Source organism: Ochotona princeps, chromosome 1, assembly GCF_030435755.1.
Source record: "Ochotona princeps isolate mOchPri1 chromosome 1, mOchPri1.hap1, whole genome shotgun sequence".
Classification (NCBI taxonomy): Eukaryota; Metazoa; Chordata; class Mammalia; order Lagomorpha; family Ochotonidae; genus Ochotona; species Ochotona princeps.
Genome location: NC_080832.1, coordinates 13,560,739 through 13,581,912, shown reverse-complemented (window position 1 = coordinate 13,581,912; position 21,174 = coordinate 13,560,739). Strand labels below are relative to the sequence as shown.

Here is a 21,174-nt window from a genome sequence, read left to right as displayed (position 1 = left end):
TTTCATCTACTGGCTCACTCCCCAAATGGCTGCAACATCTGGAGCTGAGCTGATCCAAAGCCAGGAGTCTCTTCTGTGTCTCCTATGTGAGAGCAGGGTCCGAAGGCTTTGAGTAGTCCTCTACTGCTTTCCCGGGCCAGCAACAGGGAGCTGGATGAGAAGTGGAGCGACCAGGACATTAGCTGGTGCCCATATGGAATGCTGGTGCTTGTGGGCAGAGGATTACTTCCGCTGCTTTCCCAGGCCATCAGCAAGGTGCTGGATCGGGAGTGGAGCAGCTAGGACTCGAACCATTCCTCATATGGGATACAGCTGTAGTAGGTGATGGTCTTTTTTTTTTTTTTAATTTTAATGTATTGTTGTTGACAATCTTTACATAGTTAATTGCTGTTAAAAAAAAAGGGTCAGGGGGTATAGGGAAGTGGGTAATACTATTATGTCCATATTGTTTCCATGATGTATCTGAGGTAAAGGGGGATATTGAGGGAGAAGCCCCACCAGGTTTCCCGCCCACCCCTAGTACCGGATGTGGGCATGCTCTGAGATATTTGCTCAAGTGGTTTTAATAGTTCTCCAGTTATGAATCGCTGCCAGTTTCGCTCGATGAGGTCGTCCACTGATTGATATGGTCCATCATAAAGTCTCCGTTTGCCCCATATTTCGCTGCCAACATATAGCTGAGATGAATGATTGACCTGTTCTGTCTTCTGTCTTTTCTTGGTTAGAGTTCTGAGTCCAGCAGTTCGATTGCGGAGATCTCCAAAGAAACCTTGAGGTATTCCCAGACCAGATTCTTGTATGTTCTAGCAAGCACAGGGTCCGGCACAGTCCATCACCCCGATCAGCTGGTGGTTTCAATTGCTGGGTTGGTTCTGTTTTCAGTCCCGAGATGCACTGGAACCAATGGGTGTTGCAGTCCAGTCTGGTTCTGCCCAGCACATATTCGGCCCTTACATCAACCAGTGAGAGCTGCAGCCTAGTTGGGGCGACCCACAATAACCCCTACCAGGCCCACCCCCTACCCTGGTTTGCCAGTATGTGTAGTGGTAGACCAGTCTGTCCCCTATCCCATTTGGCTGTTGTACTTGTCAGTGGGTATTAAAGCTTAGTTCCATCTAACCAACTCAACCATCCAGCCCTCACGGATGTTGTTGAGTGCCTCTCTGTCTAGCCACCCCAGCCCCTGTCCTAGTTTTCATGCCCTCCCGTGGAACTAATGACCCAGGAAGGGGGAACCCACTTTTTCCCTCCCAGGTCTCTCTCAGTCCCGGTTTATGCACTCTTTAGGTGGTTCTGTGATTTGACTTGACAGAATTAGTCCCCAGTACCAGCTTCTGCCAGCTGATGCTGCGGCCAAGCCCAAACATCCCTCACCCGCTCTAATTTATGCTTGCACCAACAGGAATAATCAGCCCAGCCTGGCTTTTCCCTGATCTAGTCCACATTCATCGCACAGGTGTTCAGCCTTGCTTAGTCTGGTCTGTCCTCATCCCAGCCCACGCTCTCCAGTGGGAGTAGCTGTCCGGCGAGGGGACCAGCCCCTTAATCCCCCTGCCAGCTCTGTCCTTCCCTTCCTGGATCTCACGTGTGCTGGTTGGGTGCTGCAGTCAAATCCAGTACAGGCAAACTCACCCTGGCATTCCATAATGTGTACTGGTTTTGTCGCAACCAAACCCGGCCCAACCCACACTCTGTTCTGGTGTTCAGATTTGCCAGTGGATGACATGAACTGATTCAGCCTGGTCTGCCCCTGACCCAGGCCGAATGTGTGCCAGTGGGAAACTTTCCATGGCCTATTCTGGGCTGTTTCCTATCATGCTTCTTGCGCTTACCTGCAGGGACTGTGTCCTGCCAGAGGAGTTGCCCAGGCTGCTCCATCAGAACCCCTCCCAATGCCAGATTTTGCACATACCTGGGGGTCCTTGAGGCAACCCTACTCAGTTCACCTCCTGTCCTAGCAGAAACAGTGGCTTTTCCTGGCTGGCTTTCACCCCATTCTGGTTCTTGTTGTTGGATGTTTCAGCCCAGCCATGGCTCGTCCATACCCACATAGAGCTCACACATGGCTCAGTAGGGGGTTGAGACCCAGCCTAGTCAGTCCCACATCTACCCTGGTTCTCCATGACACCAGATGGTGTTGGGGTCTGAACTGTCCTGGTGCATCCAATCCCAGCCCATACTAGTGCCTCGGGTGACTGCAATTATTTCCTAGATAGAATGCAGCCCCCATTCCAGCACACGCGCCCCTTGGTGGGAACCTCAACCCTATTAGGGTGTCCAACTAGGGGAACTTATATTTCCACAGGGTTGGGCCCACACAACCCCATAGAGTCTAACCCCAGACCAAGTTCTTTCGCCTGCTGGATACAGTCTTGACCCTGCCAAATGTGACCACTCCACCACTCCACTGCCAAAGAGGCCCCCATCCATAGTATTGGTGTGGGCTGGTGTGTGACGATCAGTGATGTCCTAGGCAAACAGGCCATTTCTGGATTCCGAATTCGGTTGGTGTATCTGACTAACCGTAATTATCTCCTGGGTACTTCCCTCCAAACCACCAGGTCTCAGTCCTCACACATGCCTAAAACTTCCATTACCCTGTCACTGGGAATCTCCCAAGATTCACTACTCACCTACACTAAAATTGGACTTAGTCATGGGTGTCCCCAGGCAGCAAACATATCTTAAAAAACCCCAGAGCAGGCCGCCGGGTGGCCAGCAGGCAAAGCCTGGCACCACATGGTGCACTGGCCGCCCTGGGTGAGGCCGAGGACTCATTCACTGCCTTGCGGCAGTGTCTTTGGCGTGAGCCCCCAGCATTGGGTCCAACCCGGCAGGGGCACCCCCCACAGCCACCACACTGTGAAGAGCGGCACTTGCCCCGAAAGTAGGTGATGGTCTTACTCCTTGTGCCACAATGTCACTTCAGCAATATTTATATAGTCATAATTCTATCCTACATACAAGTCGTATGCCAGAAATTATTTGTTAGTTTAATGATAATAAAAGTAGCTATGCAAAGGAGTGAATCACTGTTCTCTGCACTTATTTCCCCCCTTATTCCCATGTCCTGTCGACACAGAAGGGAAAACTGAAACATTTATCTCATCCATCTTCTCCCCCCATTCATCCTAATCAGAGACCCATATGTTTTTTAAAATTCTATTGTTTTTTTTATTAATTACATTGCATTATGTGACACAGTTTCATAGGCACTGGGATTCCTCCCACCCCTCCCCAAACCCTTCCCCCATGGTGGATTTCTCCACCTTGTTGCATTACCACAGTTCAAATTCAGTTGAGATTCTTTCATTGCAAGCATATACCAAGCATAGAGTGCAGCATCTTATTGTCCAGATAAATTCAACGGTTTCTTGGGGAGACCATCTCTGGTCTAAAGGTAGAGCTGGCAGAGTATCATCCTGATCAATTAAAAGCCCCAACATAACATCAGCAACAATTTACAACATTATGGAATTAATTGACATGGTATTGAGTAACCACTATGTTAAAAAATGCAAGATCTGAACCACATCCTATGACTACTTCATTGACATTTCAATGTTAGTTTATATACAACCGGCTTCTATACACCTTAAAATGGCTATAGGTTACTATTCAGCTGTCTTGTATCTATTTCAATTTTAGTATTTAGCAGTTCATAGTGTTGAAGCATAATTTTGCTGAACCTGGCAGTTTTCCGGGTAGTCTAGACTGGCTTAAAACTGTAACAAGACATATGTCAACAGTTTAGGTACAGAACAGTTTTAGGAGGGGTGTGCAGAGCAATCTTAAATACCCTAGTGAGGAGTAACTAATCTTTGTGTCCCACCCAGTGAGTTATAAGTGCATCCACGCTGACCATTTCCTGTCTGATTCTAAGCTTTCCTTGTTGTTCTCTATCTATTCTAGTTTTTTTGTTTGTTTGTTTTGAGGGGTTTCCGGAGCCATCCTGATGGTCATTGCAAGAGAGGGTGGGGACCCAAAGTTGGAACCAGGCAAGGACCAGAGAAAGCTCCCCTCCGTAGTCCCGAAGGAAGTTTACTGTTCTTCTGTTTCTGTGGACCGCTCATTGCTCCTGGCTGTCGTTCCGATGCCCTTGGATCCTGCAAGGCAGGATTTGGGCTTCTTCCATCCCATGTGGTAGATCCAAATGGGGGTGGGTGACCTCAGAGTTCTTGGCCTCTGAAGGCACTCCATTTCCCTGTGATCTCCTTGGCAGTTTGGATGTAGTCCTTGGTGCTCGTACTGATAGTCCTTGGTGAGGAACTGGGAGTCTTCAGGGTTGGGATACAGGCCTCCTCCTGTCCGCCTGCTCCACTCTGGGGTCTCCCCCTGCTCTATGCATATGAACACCTGTTAAGAGGTTGTCGGGATCACTCCTGATTCCCCACATATGCCTTTTTAGTTTTACTATTGTCTAATGCCGATTCAAGTTACCAGTTATGATCCTGATAGGTTATACTTCATGTCTTCCTCATACATTCTAAGGAGATGGAAGATTTCTCTGCTCTCCCGCCCCATTTCCGAGTAGCTTAGAGAGACCCACATGGTGTTGCAATCCTCTCACTTTTGTAGTAAATGTTAAAATATTAAAAAAATAGGTATTCAGATTTCCTGAATGGGTAGCTTCTAATTTAATTAAAAAATAACTAATGAGAGTGGAGTTTGTGGTACAATGGATGAAGTGTCACTTAGGACTTCCTCATCCATGTTGGAGTGCTGGTTCCTACAGAGTGAGAGATCATACAAGGCACAAATGTACGATGTTACAAGAGTGTTAATTGGCCAACTTGGTGACAGCAGCTCCCACTACACTCCAGCAGCTATTGTGGCCAACTGCCAGCGTCAGGGATTTTAAGCTCTCATCCTCCAATCAGATTGAGAGGCATGCAGTACAAAGACATTTTCATGTGAAATGCAAAACATTCAATTAACTAAGTGGCAGGAGGCATGAAGGTTGCTGCAGGAGCCCAAAGTCTCATACAGTTCATCTAAGTAGTGCCATGGGAAGCAGGAGGGGTTCAGTGGGCAGAGCCCCTGGAGCTGGTTTTGCGGTGTCAATTAGCTTGAATGTGCACTTGGTGGGAGCAGGTGGGGTGAGGGTGGGGGGAGTTGTGAAGCCTCCAGAGCCTGTTTTTAAACATTCAGTTAACTTGAATGGCAGAGCAGGTAGGAAGGGTGTGGTGTGTGGAACCTCCATGAAACCTGTTTCCGCATTGTCTTTGCTGTCAATCAAGCTGGCAAGCAGGTGCTGTGAACCTGCCGCACTCTTACATTTCCCGACCCAGCTGTACCACTTCCCATCCAGCTTTCTGGTAAGGCACCTGGGAAGGCGGTGGATGTTGACCCAAGTACTTGGTTTCCTGCCAACCATGTGGCAGAGCTGGCTGGAGTTCCAAGGTCCTGACTTTGGCCTGGCCAAAGCTGTTGTGAGCATTAGGGAGTGAACCAGCAGATGGAACTTTTCTCTGTGCTTCTTCTTGCCTTTCAAATAAGTAAATCAGTATTTTTAAAACAAGTTATGAAATTATTAAAACTTGGAAGTTGGGACAGACTTATTGCTTATCTATCAAAATGTATCTCTGGAGATTATAGTAGGAAATGAGCAAGAAAATGTGTTGTAATAATATGTTGAAAAACCAGAATTCATTGCTTCTCTTATGTAACCATCTTTACTTGCAAATGACTAATGCAGTGGTGTTCAGCATTTGGGAACACATTCAATTTGGCGGGAGGTTCATGCCAAGATCATAAAACCTGCAAAAAATATGGGTAATAAAAAATCTTGAGGTCTTTAATAAAGTGCTCATTCACAGGGTTGTGACTGCAAAAACTGACTGCTGGAAAACACTGTTGAGTGTTTTTATGGCCTCCGGAGAGGCTTCATGATGCTCTCAAACGTGCTGTCTGTGAGGAGGAGACTTGCTCTTTCCATGCAGTCCAGAAGGACTGTCCAGGTAGAGGCGCTCACAACTTTTGGGTGCTGCTCTTACTAAATCAGGTTTTCTGATTTGCTTGAAGATTCATGATATATAAGATAAGCTTTCTGGATGTGTGTGGTGTGTGTGTGTGTGTGTGTGTGTGTGTGTGTATGTGGGCGCATATGCAAAATTCTCAGAAAGTAACATAATTAAAGGTTTTCACACACGCACACACACACACATATGCACACACACGCGCAAACACATCCAGGAAGCTTATCTTATATATCATGAATGCAGTATTTGAAAACCCTCAGTAGTTAGTATTAAAGTACCTTTTAGAAAACTATTTAAAAAAACTATTAGCAGTTGGTTCATATTCTTTTGGTTGTTTTGAAAAAACAAACAAACAAAAACAAAAACCAAAAAGTAACCATCTTGTATACACAAGCCATTACCTCATTTCTTATAGCTTTTCTCCTTTTAGGCCATCCATACCATTTGTGATTCTACCAACTGGAGTTAAAGCAGGGAAATAATACTGATTCTGGTCTCAGACCGTTTGGGTTTGGAATGATGTTCTGTCAGCTTTTCTGGGTGTGTGTCTTGTGGTGGGGTCTTTATAAGGAAGGAGGTTGAGAGATGCAGGGAGAGCGGCTCAGTAGCCAGGCTTCTGGGTTATGCCACTTGGAGTTTGTCCTGCCTCCAGAATCACTTGGCTGCGTGGTCTCAGACATGTGACTTCTTTGAACTTCATGGGTTTTATGACCTGTAAAATGGGGAAATAATTTAACTTTTAATCTCCTAAAGATATTGTAGAATTAGGGGCTGGCATTATGGTGTAGTGAGTAAAGCCACTGGTTGGGGCCCCTGCTACCCATATGGGAGACTCAGATGAAACTCTAGGCTCCTGGCTTCAACCTGGCTCAGCCCTGGCCATTGCTGTCATCTGAGATGTGAGCCATCAGATGGAAGGTCTGTCCCTGTATATATCTCTTCCTTCTGTAACTCTGACTTTCCAAACAAATAAATAAAGCCTAAAAAGTTGTTAGGATATAGGTTAGCACGTTTCTATGTATGTTCTCATAGATGAACTTTATTCTGGAGACTATTATTACTGGGAAGTGAAGATATATTATGGTATGCATCTCTACTCCCAAATATAAGGAGGACTCCTTGACAGTACCTTGACAGTACGATACAGGATTTTCTATGCAGAATGTTAAATTTGTGATTGTTACTAAAAGACCGTACTGCTATGATAAGGTGGGGAGAATGGGAGGGGAAAGTGAAGAAGAGGGACGGGAAGGGAAAGGGAGAAATTCCTGTGCCTATAAAACTCTATCATGGGAAATGATAAAAACAACACAAACAAATAAAAAGGGAAAAATTATTGTTAGGATTAAATGATATTTGTTTCTCTCTTGGTATATGTGGGGCATTGGTTGCAGGAACTCCTTGTAGACCAATGCCCATGTTGCTCAAGTTCCTTATGCAAAATACGAAACTGTAATTTTTTGCATAGGATCTACATACAACCTCCTCTACACATCATCTCTAGGTTATTTATTAGCTAACGCTGTGCAAATGCTATGTCAATAGCTGTTATTATGTGTCGTTTGGGGGGATAATAACAAGGAAGAAAGTGTTCATGTTAAAAACCAGATATGGAGCCCTGACATAATCAATTTCAATATTTTTATTTTTCTTTCTTAGTTGTTTACTTTTCTCTAGGGATTAAAATAAACATGAAATTGACTTAAGAGTAGAAATTTTTGACAATATGCAATATTTAGAGAAGGTAAATTGCCAACGACTTTAAAGCTGTGTTGATAGTTCTAGAATCATAATGTTGGACATGTCCTGTTGGTCATTAGAGTCCAGATTATCTACTCCTCTCTAGCATATAAGAAACACCTTTCATTATGGTAATGAAATAAACCAAACTCAGAAAGACAAATGTCATGTGTTCTTTTATTTCTTTTTCTTTTTATTTTTTTGGTAAAGATTAGGTAGCTCATGTGTCCCCCAGGATGTCTGATTCCAGCTTTTGACGCTAGGTTGCTGCCCACATGCGTCATGGGAAGCAGTGCTGGTGGTTTCTGGAGTTAGGTCCTGCCTAAAGGGAGAGCTTGATTCCGTTCCTGGCTTCTGACTTTGGCCCCGTCAAACCCTGGATGTTTGACAGGTAAACCGGAGAATGGGAGCTGCCTCTCTGTGTTTCAGAATTAAAAACAAACAAACAAACAAACAAACAAACAAAAAACAGAAAACAAAAAACTCCTGTCTCCTTTAGCAGTTCCTTTTTCCCTTACTTTTTCTAATAATTACCACTAATAATTAAAACACATTTTATTCATGATTTATCATCTTGAGATAGTGTTTTTAGCTGTTCTACTATGAAATATGAAAAACTGTCCTCCTTTCCCTCCTTACTCTATTTCCCAGCTTTTGTCATATTATTGTATTTAGATTGTCAAAAGTTATACTCTGCAACTCTAGTCAAGTCATCAGTGGTTCAACACCTTTATATTCAATATAAAAAGTTTGAGTCAGTTAAAACAGGATTTAAAATAAGGTTAACACTGGCATGATTTTATTCATTGGAAGAGTCTAAAAATGTTGATTTCATAACCCGGAGGGGAGGAAGGCAGAAGGTGGATTAATGGGAATTGAGTTACAAAAATGGTCTTCAAAAAGTTAATGGAAAATACAGATCATGAATTTCATGAAAAAAGCTAGGCATGGATTTAAAATATTTTCCCCTACAAAATAAACACTAAAAGGACCTATTGTAGGTACTGAAAAGGATCAGATATCAGTCTGCAAAATCCCTAAGTCAGAGCATCATGACTTCTGATAATATTGAAGAAAGAACAATCATCAAATTTAAGGTAAAGTTTGGTGAAATCATTGATGCTTTATATGAAGTCTGTTGGGATGATTTAAAAATGGATAACGCACTTTAAGAAGGGACAGATAATGTTGGAGATGAAGCCCATAGTGGCTGTCCATCCGCATCAGTTGGTGAGAAAAATCTTGCTGTGTCCCAATTAAAGAGGACCAACAATTAACAGTGGGAATATTAGGCAGCACCAATTCTGACTGAAAAAGTAAAGGAGAATTGGGGGGAGGGTAAGGGGAGGGGTTGGGGGAATCCCAGAGCCTATGAAACTGTGTCACATAATACAATGTAATTAATTAAAAAAAACTAAAGGAGAACAAACTTTCTTCTTGATGGACATTAACACTTTTGTACCCAGAACTGCTGCAGACAAGAGCAGAGCCTTCAATGGAAATTTTAAGCAAATGGGCTCAAGATTCTAAAGTATTTCTTCCGAGAATTGCGACAGAAGCTGGGACATGGTTTTACCAGTATGATCCTGAAAGCAGAACATAAAAAAAGTGGCTGCCAAGAGGTAGAACTGATTCAGTCAAAGCCAGAGTGGACTGGTTCAAGGCAAAGGTGATGACAGAAGGTTATTAGGATGCTAGAGCATTTTACTTTTCCACTTTCTGAAGGGCCAATCAATGATAACATCTATTTATTGGGAGAGTGTTTTGTTGACAAAATTGTACAAAGCTTTATGGAAAAACATCCAGGAAATCTCCACCAGAGAGCCTTTCCCAACACCACAGTACTCCTTCTCATTGCTCCCATCAGAGAAGTGCAATTTTGCAAGAGTTTTGGTGAAAAATCGTTAGGCAGCTTCCTTATGGTCCTATTGTGACTTCTCCTGACTTCCTGGTCCTTAATCTCAGAAACTCTTAAAAAAAAACACCCAGTTTTCCAGTTAATACTACAACAGATATGTATTGACATGATTCAATTCTCAGGGTCCTCAATTCTTTATGGGAAGAATAAATGTCTGATATCATTACTTAGGAAAGTTTCTTGAACTTGATTACAGCTTGTATTGAGAAATAGAGTTTTGATATTGTGTAGCAGAGTGACTATAATTAACAAGAGTATGTGAGTATTTTTCTTAAAAAATAAGAAGTTGTAAGAATGAATTTTGAATGTTTTCCCTGCAAATTAATGATAAATGTCTGACCTGAACTTTATACAATGGATATATATGTGCTAAGACATCACAATGTGTCAGCTAAAAGTAAAAACTAAAATAAATAAAATAAAGTGTTAGCTAAAATTATAAGCTAAAATAATAAAATGGCATGGTTACATGCTATTTGTTAAATTAAGGATCTCATCTTGGCACTTTTTTCTGAACTCATTTCTGTTTTGCCAATGTTCCTGTCTTGAAGGCCAGTGGGAACTGTCCATGGTCCTCAGGCACTACAACTCTAGGGCATTGTTTTGAGGTCCAGGAATATGCTGGACTTGTGGGCAGCTAAAATCGTTATCAATTGCATTGGATTTGTTGATAGTGAGAATTTCAAGTTTGTATTTGAGATCTTATTATTTCTGAAGGTTGATGATGCTATTGGGACATCTCAACTATGGGAAAAGTTTTTCCATTTTGAATTAAATGTTATTCTGAAGCTTTTTTGTTAAAAAATTTATTTTTATTGGAAAGAGAGATTTACAGATTCTTCCATCTGCTGGTTCACTCCCCAAGTGGCTCCAATGGCCAGAGCTGAGCCACACTGAAGCCAGGAGACATGAACTAGGAGCTTCTGGGTCTACCACGCGAGTGCAGGGTCCCAAGGCTAACCTCTACTCCTTTTCCAGGCCACAAGCAGGGGGGCAGTGGATGGGAAGTAGAGCAGCCGGGACACAAACCGGCATCCACATGGGATCCTGGTGTGTGCAAAGTGAGGATTTAACCACTGAGTCATCACACCAGGCCCTTTTCTGTTGTTTCTATTCCACTAAATCATGGCCCTGAGCAGAATAAACTGAACCCTTCTACACAACAGTTTTTCAATGATTTGAAGACATTCTCATGAAAAATATTCCGTTTTTATATTTCCCTTTGAAATGTGCCTTTTGGATATCCTCTTTCTCCTTCTTGGGTTCTGATTGCATCCTGGGACAGTTTGCTTCAGACTCTTAACGGGGAGGAGTAATTTTTCTTTATTGTCAACCCATTGATGACCAATAGTTCCATAAGATAAAACATAAATGAATTAATAAAAGATTCATTTAAACATTTTTAACATACCAGTCCCAATTTTAAGTATTCAAAGCTGCAGGTATGAAGTGAATTTCAGCAAATATAGTCAGAATAAACAAGAGGAAACTGAAATTACATAAACTGTGCAGATTCTTTGAAAACATGTATGTGAGAGAGTGATATAGAAAATCATTTGATACTCATAACTTTCTTTATTTGGCAATAATATTGGAGCAGAAAATTATGGCTAAAATTTCCCACAGTAAAGTTCAGCTTGCATGCTTTGAATGAATATGGTATGTGCCAATGAAGTTTGATTGTCAGAATGAGCTAGTTTCTTGTTTGTTAACTTGGGTCATTGTGGTTGGGTTGAGGACAATCCAACTTTGTAGGGTGCATGTTTTGCTTGTAAATTGTTTACACAAGAAAGCTAATATGAATACTTGTCAAAAATAGAAGAGATTTCAAAAAACAATTTCTTCAGGCCATTTTTATATGTACCCAAAAAGAAACAAATGTACTCTTAAAGTCCATTTTCATTTCTCTATTTGTAGACCATTGAATTAATTTATTCCATAAAAGTATAGTTAAATTATCTAGTGATGAAAAAAATGAGTTCTGGATTCTTTGTATTACTTTTAGGTTGTAGTTGGCAAACAAACCTTTCAATACTGCAGCTTTCATGTATCCCTGAAGGACACAGCAGGTACGAGATGTGCGCCATTTGCCACCCACTATACACGTTCCACAAAGCTGGAGTGGGTCCATGTCATCCGCTCTACTCTGCATTAGCCCTGCCTCAGTGTCAGATTGCTAGGGAAATTACTAACCCTCTCCCCTCAATGCTGAATTATTATCATTGAGAACTAAGTATGTGGGGATGACATTAGATTGTAATTCACACTTTGAATAGCACACTTTGGGGAGGAGTTTGGAGTTTATTGATATTAAAATCTGATCCCCAGAACTAAGTACCCAAATTTCAGAGTTCAAGAGAAATTGAGTGGAATATCACCTCCTTCATTCTATTGCTGCAGCCTCAGCTGTGTGTGTATTTGTGTTTGGTTTTTATGTCTTTAAAAGCAGCATAAACGGCTCTAAGCCCCTGGGATGTTTTCATTGGCACCGCTATTCTGTCATTTCTTCCTTACATTTCTGCCTCATAGCTATAGTTTCCTCTTCTGGAAATGAGTAGAATTGGCAGTCGCTTCTGCCTCTCTGGAGATTTTGTTTTCATACGGCTGCAAGTGTTACTATGCTACACACACACTGTTCTGAGTCCTATTTTTTCCTACTATTTCTTGGAGAGTCTTTCATTTTATTCTATAGAAAGCGTCCTCATTTTAAGAAAACTGTACAACATTCCACAGTATGCACATCTCATGTATTTTAACAAGTCATCAACAGTTACTCATATAGAACCTCATCTTTTGCTATAATTAAATAATTTTACATAGACCTCATATTGCACATTTAGCAATCTGTCTTATATTCTTAGGATCAGAATTTCAGGGCATAAAATTATGTGCATATTGCTTTTTTCTTAGACTGGTGATATATAAGGGTTCCTATTTGGAGGAGGGACTTTCTTGTTTGTTAACTGCAGTAGATAAAACTAACCAAGTAGTATTTTAAAAAGACTTATTTATTTGTATTGCAAAGTCAGATTTATAGAGAGGAGGAGAGACAGAAAGATCTTCCATCTGCTGATTCACTCCCAAAGTGGCCACAATGGCTGGAGTTTAGCTGATTCGAAGCTAGGAGCTAGGAGCTTCGTCTGGGTCTCCTATGTGAGTGCAGGGTCCCAGAGCTTTGGGTCATCCTTGACTGTTTTCCCAGGTCACAAGTAGGGAGCAGAAGGGAAGTGTGTAGCCAGGCCATCCAAATGGGATCCTGGTACACACAAGGCAAGCACTTTAGCCCCTAGGCTATTGTACCAGGCCCCCCATTTTTTTTAAGAAACACTTTATTTATTTATTTGAAAGGCAGAGTTACTGAGAGTGAGCAAGTGAGAGAGAGACCGAGAGATGATCTTATATCTTAGTTCACTGCCCAAATGTCCACAACAGATATGGCTAGGGCCAAGTCTAAGCCAGTGGCCTGAAGCCTCATGTGGGGGCAGAGCCCATGCACTTGAACCATTCTGCTGCTTTCCCAGGCACATTAGCAGCAATCTGGCTCCAAAGTGGAACATGTGAGTCTTGAACTGGTACACATGCAGGGTGATTGCAGGTGGCAGTTTAACCTGATATGCCACAATACTGCCCTCCCAGGTGATTTTTTTTATTTTACAAAATTTATTTGTTGGAGAAATGAAAGTACGTCCAGAGGTTCTGTACCCAACTGGTAATTAATCGTGTTTTTGAGAGGCATTTTGATTTCCGTGTATCCATATCCATGGAATTAGTTAACAATGTATGGGAATCAACTGTGTATTTTTAAAAAAGATTTATTTATTTATTTTTGAAAAGCAGATTTACAGAGAAGGATATACAGAAAGAAAAATTTTTCATATGCTGGTTTGCTGCCCAAATGGCTGCGATGGCTGAAGCTGGGCCACTGCGAAGCCAGGAGTCAGGAGCCAGGAGCCAGGAGCCAGGCGCCAGGAGCTTCTTTTGGGTCTCCTACATGGGTGCAAGAGTCCTAAGGACTTAGGTTGACCTCTGTTGCTTTCCCAGGCCACAGGCAGGGAGCTGGCTGGGAAATGGAGTAGCCGGGACATGAACTGGCACCAATATGGGATGCTGGTGCTTTGAGGTGGAGGATTAGCAGTTGAGCCATCATGCCAGCCCCTTAACTATGTTTTAGAAATACAAACTTTTGGATGTTCTGTATTATTGATTTCCCATGTTAGACTAAACCTGAAGGTTTATTGTATATCAGTTTTATATATATATAAAACCGATTCCCCTCACCATCTCGGCGGGGCCTGCTTTCATTTAACAATGTTATTTCCTCTGCGGAGGCCAGCTCTGAGTTTGCTCAGGGGAAGCTGGTGTCTGGTTCTGTATTGGTGTGGGCTGATGATGGCCCCGGGGCCTGTGATGCTGTGCTGGCTTCAGTGCATCCTTGAGGCAGCCATGAAGCCAGCCTGACTCCGGAGGCCTTTTCCCTGGAGCTGTACACGTGATTATCCTAGCTGTGCGAGCACCTGTGTTTCCTGCAGTTCAGCACAGGGCCCCTAAATCCCACAGCCTAGATTCAGAATCCAGGGGCACTGGCTATTCTCAGGGGCTTGCAATTCACCTCTCCTTGTCTTTTTTACTTTTCTGCCCCCTCACCCCTCCTTCTTTTGTAGAAGGATCAACATATAGCTCACTGGGTTGTACCTGTCCAGAAAAAAGAAATCTGATCTGCTAACAGGTGTCATATTTTTGTATAATCGCAAACTACCTGTATGTATGTATGTATGTATGTATGTATTTATTTCCTGGATACAGGTGTTGATGTTGAGGTTTAAAAGGGAAAAATGCTTTGGGTGGGGCTGCTGTGGCTCTTGCAACTAAGGCCTCTAATGGAGAGAGAGCGTCCTTTTAGCTGAGATATGTCACTTCTGCTTGTGGATTTCCTGGTGGTAGCTGCACCTGATCACAGTAAATTCATGGAGCTTAAGCCTTTGATAAGTCTTCTGTGTATTTCGAGGGCCTTTTCTGAGTAGTTGGCTAGAAACATCACTCTACTTACCTTGGAAGCTTCCCTTGTCTTTTTTTGGTTAGGGGCTTTATTTTTGTATAAAAGTTAATATACAGGTTGAGTATCCCTAATCCAAAACTCTGAAATTAGAAGTGCTAGAAAATCCACAACTTGGTTTTTTTTTTTTTTTTTTTTTTTTTTTGAGCACTGACAAGACACTAAGTGGAAAATTCTGCACCTGACCTTGTCTGAGGGGAAGCAGTCAAAACACGGTCGCATTGAAAATACTGTAAAGAGTTACCTTCAGGCTGTTTGAATAAGCAGTATACGAAACATGAGTGAATATTTACACTGAAGGCTTATTTCCACAACATCTCATATATACACAAATATTCTGAAATCCACCATATATATATGTATATATATGTATATATGTGTGTATATATATGTATATATGTGTATATATATGTGTATATATATATATATATATATTTTTTTTTTTTTTTAGTCCCAGGTATTTCAGATAAAGAATGTATGACCAGTGGAGTGTTCTGTGTGGTTTGAACAATTTTATTTATGTATTTTTGATGATTTATTTTTATTTGAAAGGCAGAATTACAGAGACATGGAGAGACAAAAAGAGGTCTTCTATCCACTGGTTCACTCCCCAGATGTTCATAACAGCTGGAGCTTGGCTAATCTGAAGCCAGGAGCCAGGAACTCTTTAGAGTCTCCTATATGGATCCAGGGGTCCATGGCTTTGGACCATCCTCAGTCAAGGGAGCTGTTTTGAAAGTGGAACAGCTGGAACTTGAACTGACACCCATATGGGATGCCAGTGTGGCAGGTGAAAGATTAGTTCACTACGTCCCTCTGTGTGGTTTTAGAATTCAGAAGTTCATCCTGTGCCATTGCATTTAGGATCTCAGCTTTCTAAATTTACATTGCTAGCAGGTCATTTCTAGGTAAAATGTTCCTCAGGACAGACACTGGTTACTCTGAGCGAGTGAGCAGTTTTTGTGTAACTGTTTATGAAGAAGTCGATAAACGGATAAAACACTGTGTGTGTTCAGGTGTCCTTACTCTAAGGGTCATGTTGTAACTGACAGCAGTGGTGCCTGCAGCGCAGCCAGGAGGGGCTTAGTAAGAGGCAGCCAGGACCTTGGAAAGCATGGTGTTTCCAGGGTAGGTAGTATAACTGGACTTTTTCTTTCAAATTGGTGCTTGAGACTGCCTTGATTAAAAAAAATCACCCCAAGAAGAAAAGTAAGATGCTGTTGAGAACTAGCGTTTCGTTTCCTTTAACCTCTGTCATGTTTTCTAGCTATTGGTGGAGATAATGTTCCTTTTAAAGCATAGTTCTTTTTTTATATTTATTTTTATTGGAAAGGCAGATTTATGTAGAGAAGGAAAGGCAGAAAGAAAGATCTTCTGTCGCTGGTTCATCCCTTAAATGGCTGCAGTGACTGGAGTTAAGCTGATCCAAAGCCAGGAGCTGGGTCTTTCACGTGGTTGCAGGATCCCAAGATTTTGGGCCTTCCTCTACTGCTTTTCCAGGCCACAATAGGGAGCTTGATGGGAAGTGGAGCAGCCAGTGCATGAACTGGTGCCCTATGTGATCCTGGCACTTGCAAGGCAAGGATTACCCAATAGAATCATCTTTCTGGGCCCTTAAAGCATAGTTCTAATGCCTGACTGGTGTCTGCATTTAAACTAGCAGCCAGCAATGTTACAAAGCCAAGTTAGATGCAGAGGGTGCTATTCAAGGATATTGTTTTCCTTTTAGTACTTGTTGCTTCAGCATACTTTTTTTTTAAATAAAAATGAAATATTTGTTCCAGTTAACTAGGTAGATACATTGTAGAGCGTTGCTGGCTATCTTCACTCGATCTTAGCCAAAAGGCTGAGAAGAGATGCTGGCTGTCTTACTTGATGTGAATCCACATATTTTGAATGTGATGTCAACAAGTGATTTAACAAACTGATTTATAAGATGCCCCTTTGGTGTATCTTTGAACTATTCTAGATTATGGTAAGTAGAAGCTGATGCACAGGGAACCAACACTATGACCACCATAACTCATAAATCTAACCATGTATTCTTTAAGCTTCTCATTTTCAGTGTGGCACTTTTTCTACCTCTATTTTTAATCCTAATTCTTTCTTTTTTTGTTCAGGTTTTATCTGTATCAGATTTTTTTTAAAACTATGTGTGTATTTATTTGAAAGGCAAAGTTACAATGAAAGGGAGAGAGAATGTGATTTTTCATCTGCTGGGCTGAGCTAGGCTGAAGACAGGAGTCATGAGCTTTGTCTGGGGCCTTTGATATGGGCCCAAACATTTGGGTCATTTTCTGCTGCTTTTTCTAGGTTTCTAGCAGGGAGCTAAATCAGAGGTGAAGTAGCCAGGACACGAATTGGTGCCCTATAGGATGCTGATGTCACAGGGAGCAGCTTTGCTGGCTATGCCACAACACTGGCCCTAGGATTAGTTTTGTCTCTGTAAGACAAGGAGGTGCAAAGTTTATGAACTTTGGAAGAAAGACTGAGTTGTCCTCTATGCAGCGATGCTTTTATTAGAATATTTTTCTACCAGGAGCTCTTCAAAAAGTTCATGGAAAGTTTGTATTATGAGGAAACTATGCATTAATTTTATTGTTGAAAAAAAAACCAAACTTTTTGATTGAATTTGTCGTGAGCTTTTTGAAATAGTCTTGTATTTTTAAAATTTAAAGAGGCTTTATAATTATTTTATTTGATAGGCAGTGAGATAAAAAGATCGAAAGATTTGATTCATTCCCCAAATGCCTGCAACATACAACCAGAGCTAGGCCCCATGATAGATGGGAACCTGGAACTCAATCCGGGTTTCCCACTTGGGGGTCAGGGCTCCACGTGCCTGAGTATCACTGCTGCCGTCAAGTGTGCTTTAGCAGGGAGCTAGAATTGGGAGCAGAGCTGGGGTTTAAACCCACACACTGCTATGTGGAATGCAGGCATCCTTAGCAGCAACTAAATCAGTAGGCCATGCCCATCCCACTTCTCTTTCTTGAAGACACCTACATTTTCTGATAAAGCCTTTATGATGTGATGGCTTTATGGCAAAGGTGACGGGGAACTTAGAGTTCAGAACTGAACAAGCATTGAACCCAAGCTCCCTGAAATCCTTAGTAAAAGAGGTAACCATTGTAGTAAAGGCAGATACCATGCTGATTGCCAATGTTATTATTTCTACTTTCTGTGATTATTGTAGGACTTGCTCAGTGCTGTAAAAGCAAAAGAAGCTCTTGGAAAGGAAGTTAAAATCCTGGAAGAAAGGCTGCATGCGGGCCAGCGGGCCTGGGAGGCCTCGAGGCAGGAGCTGAGCGTCCTGCAGAAAAGCTCGTGCGAGTTGGAGAGAAGTCTAGAGGCAGCCACTGCCTCCCAGAGGCAGCACTCCTCATTTCGGGAGAAAATCGCAGCCCTCCTGAGTGGCAGCGCGGGCGTCACTGGGTCCACAGAGGACGCCCTCTTGGAGAGGATTCGAGAGATGGGCAGCCAGGAAGACACCAGCAAAAGGGTGAGAAGGAGGCCCCTCCTTGGCTTCTTTTTTTTTTTTTTTTAAGATTTATTAATTTTTATTGCAAAGTCAGATATACAGAGAGGAGGATAGACAGAGAGGAAGATCTTCCATCTGATGATTCACTCCCCAAGTGAGCCGCAACGGCTGGTGCTGTGCCGATCCGAAGCCAGGAGCCAGGAACTTCCGGGTCTCCCACGCAGGTGCAGGGTCCCAACGCACTGGGCCGTTTTCGACTGCTTTCCCAGACCACAAGCAGGGAGCTGGATGGGGAGTGGAGCTGCCGGGATTAGAACCGGCGCCCATATGGGGTCCCGGGGCTTTCAAGGCGAGGACTTCAGCCACTAGGCCATCGTGCCGGCACTCCCCCTCCTTGGCTTCTTAAGGAACCACAGACACAGTCACTGTAGTGTCTGCATTAGCTGGAAGTGTAATTTGAATCTGGTTGCAATCCTGTCTATCACAGTTGATCAGGTTATTTGCTGTTGCTATAATAATAATAATAACAACAGCAGCAACAACAATAATAACAATAAACTGTGCACTTGTGAAGAAATAGGTTGGTTTAATTCAGTTTTGAAGATCCCAGAGCTTTGGCAAAGAGCTCCTGGCGGGTGGTGCCACAATGGTGGGAGCCAGGGAGAGCAGAGGACTACTTTCGTTCTTTTCTAACAGCTGTTTTTCCACTCTTTTGGGAACTAACTCACACCTAGGATCAGCCTTAATTCCTTCCAAGGGCTATACCCTCATTAGCCTAGTTACCTCCTGCTGAGTGGTAAAGGGTTCACCACCTGTTAACATTGCCCTACTGGGAACCAAGCTTCTAGGACCTGAACTATGGAAGGACCCACTCCAACCATATCCAGTCTTTAGCATTAAAAACTCAGAAAGGGCCAAGCTGACTTTGATGTAGGTCAGAGCTACCTCAGCACTGCATTCAGTCTGAACTGCATAGCTAGTTGCTTGCAGTGCGACCTTGGCAGCTTCCTGAGGTCACAGCCTGAGATGTCTCATGTCATAGACAGCTAGTGTTTAGGTTCACAACCACCTTTCTGAGACCCATGCGACTCAATGGGTGGTTTTTAAAAACATTTATTATTTATCATTAATGGTTTTCTTTATCTGAAAGGCAGAGAGAGAAAGACAGACACAGAAAAAGAGAGCTCTCCTCCGCTGATTCACTCTCACTTGTCCACAATAGCCAGAGCTTGGCCAAGCTGAAGCCAAGGGCCAAGAATTCTCAATCGAAGTCTCCCATGTGGGTGGCAGGGAGGTGAGCACTTGGACTGCTACCTGCTGTCTACCGGGATGTGCATTAGCAGGGAGCTGGAGTCAGGAGCTTCACCAGAACTTGAATGTAGGCATCCCAAGCAATGTTCTCACTGATGTGCAAGATATCCACCCTTGAATTTGAATTCGAAGCCTTTCAGGGTTTCAAGAGAGAAGATGGCGTCTGGGAAGAGGTTACAGAAAGTTGCCTTGCGGGGTCTCCACAGTGGGTTGGGTACTGACCCCATCATGAGGGCATTGGTGGGTCTTCAAGAAGGCCTGGGGCAGTTCTGAGTGGGATGAAGAACCTGTGGCCCTTACGTCAGGATTTGCTGCCCAGATGGGTCAGGTCAGGCCAGATTTTATCCAGTAAGTGAATTACGAAAAAAAAAAAATAAAAAAGAAATCTTTTTTGAATTTTGGAATTGCAAATACAGATTTTTAGAGCATCTTCCAAATAAGTTACTGTTATTGCAAGCATTAAATGAAAAAAGTCCTTAGTGTATTGTCTGCGAATCACAACCATAAATACTAAGTCTTGCTGCTGTCGCCTCTCCTGTCTCTTCTCCTCCCGCCTCTCTCCTCTAAACTACGAGTAGTACCCAGGACAGTGTTTTAGGGGAAGTTCATCAAATGAATAAATGTGTTTTAATTCACACATGATTGAGGCTTGTTTAATTTTTTTCAGCTTCTTTATACTATCAGCGACTGTTATTTTCCATGAAGGTTTATTTAACACTCTCAATTTTAGCCCAGTGTCAGTTTCAATTATCGTCAAATTCAAGCAATTGAAGTCTTAATTATGATACTCTAAGGTAAATGACAACCAACTTGCATATGTAATTGCATTCTGAACTATTTCTTCTACTGATGTCATGTTATCAAAAATGAGAAAATGCATTTTTCTTCATAATTGTTTTTAAATTTAAGAGAGAGAGAAAGAGAGAGAGAGAGATGGGACAGGGGTGAGAGAGAACTTAGAACTTTTATCCACTGGTTTACTCCTCAAATGCCTACACTGGTCAGAGCTGGGCCATAGAGGAAGGCCGGGAGCCCGGAACTTGATCCAGGTTTCCCACAGACTCGGACACTGAAGCCATTACCTGCTGTGTCTGCATTAGTAAGAAGCTGGGGTCAAGCAAAGGAGCTGGGAACTGAACCCGACTCTGATGCGAGGTGCAGGTGTCTTAATGAGGCTAAATGCCCACTCATGTCTTCAAATGTTGCTGAAAACCCCAAAGGGCTCACTCTCTCGAAGTTCAGGCTGTATTTGTAATTTTTTTTTCTAAGAAACAAAAAAGTTAAATTCCCTTTAACAGTTTTCCAAAGTTCACTCACGCCCCAGGAGCAGTCCTTATGGCCCAAGGGGAGTTCCAGAAGCTTCTTGCACAGGTGCTGCAGGCTGCTGTCTCTGGGGTGCGCATGCAGAGCACCTCGAGTGTCCTAGAAAGCAAGTCAGATGTCCTTGTGATTCAGTCTGCGTTGGGTTGCTTGGGGACGAGAGAAGCTTCGTTAATAAATCCACCCTGAGTGATAACAGATATAGGAGCTGATGGCTTTTGCCATTCATTTTATTGCTTCTCCCTCTTTATTGTATTTCCATTTTTTCCACTAAAACGATTTTAATGCCAGCATGTGATGCTTGGCATACAATTGCCAGCGTGATGTGTATGTTTATTTTCTAAAGTAAAGTGATGCAAATTGGGGAAGC

The 21,174-nt window shown here is 42.6% G+C and overlaps 1 protein-coding gene across 1 annotated transcript in view; it reads left to right on the top strand.

Annotated features, from left to right (window-relative positions):
• CCDC170 (coiled-coil domain containing 170) overlaps window positions 1-21,174 on the top strand; it is a 116,337-nt gene that overhangs the window by 47,304 nt on the left and 47,859 nt on the right. Inside the window, exon 6 of the mRNA XM_058664079.1 lies at window positions 17,889-18,194. Within this exon, the coding sequence (XP_058520062.1) occupies window positions 17,889-18,194 (306 nt within the window). The remainder of the gene's footprint in view (window positions 1-17,888; window positions 18,195-21,174) is intronic.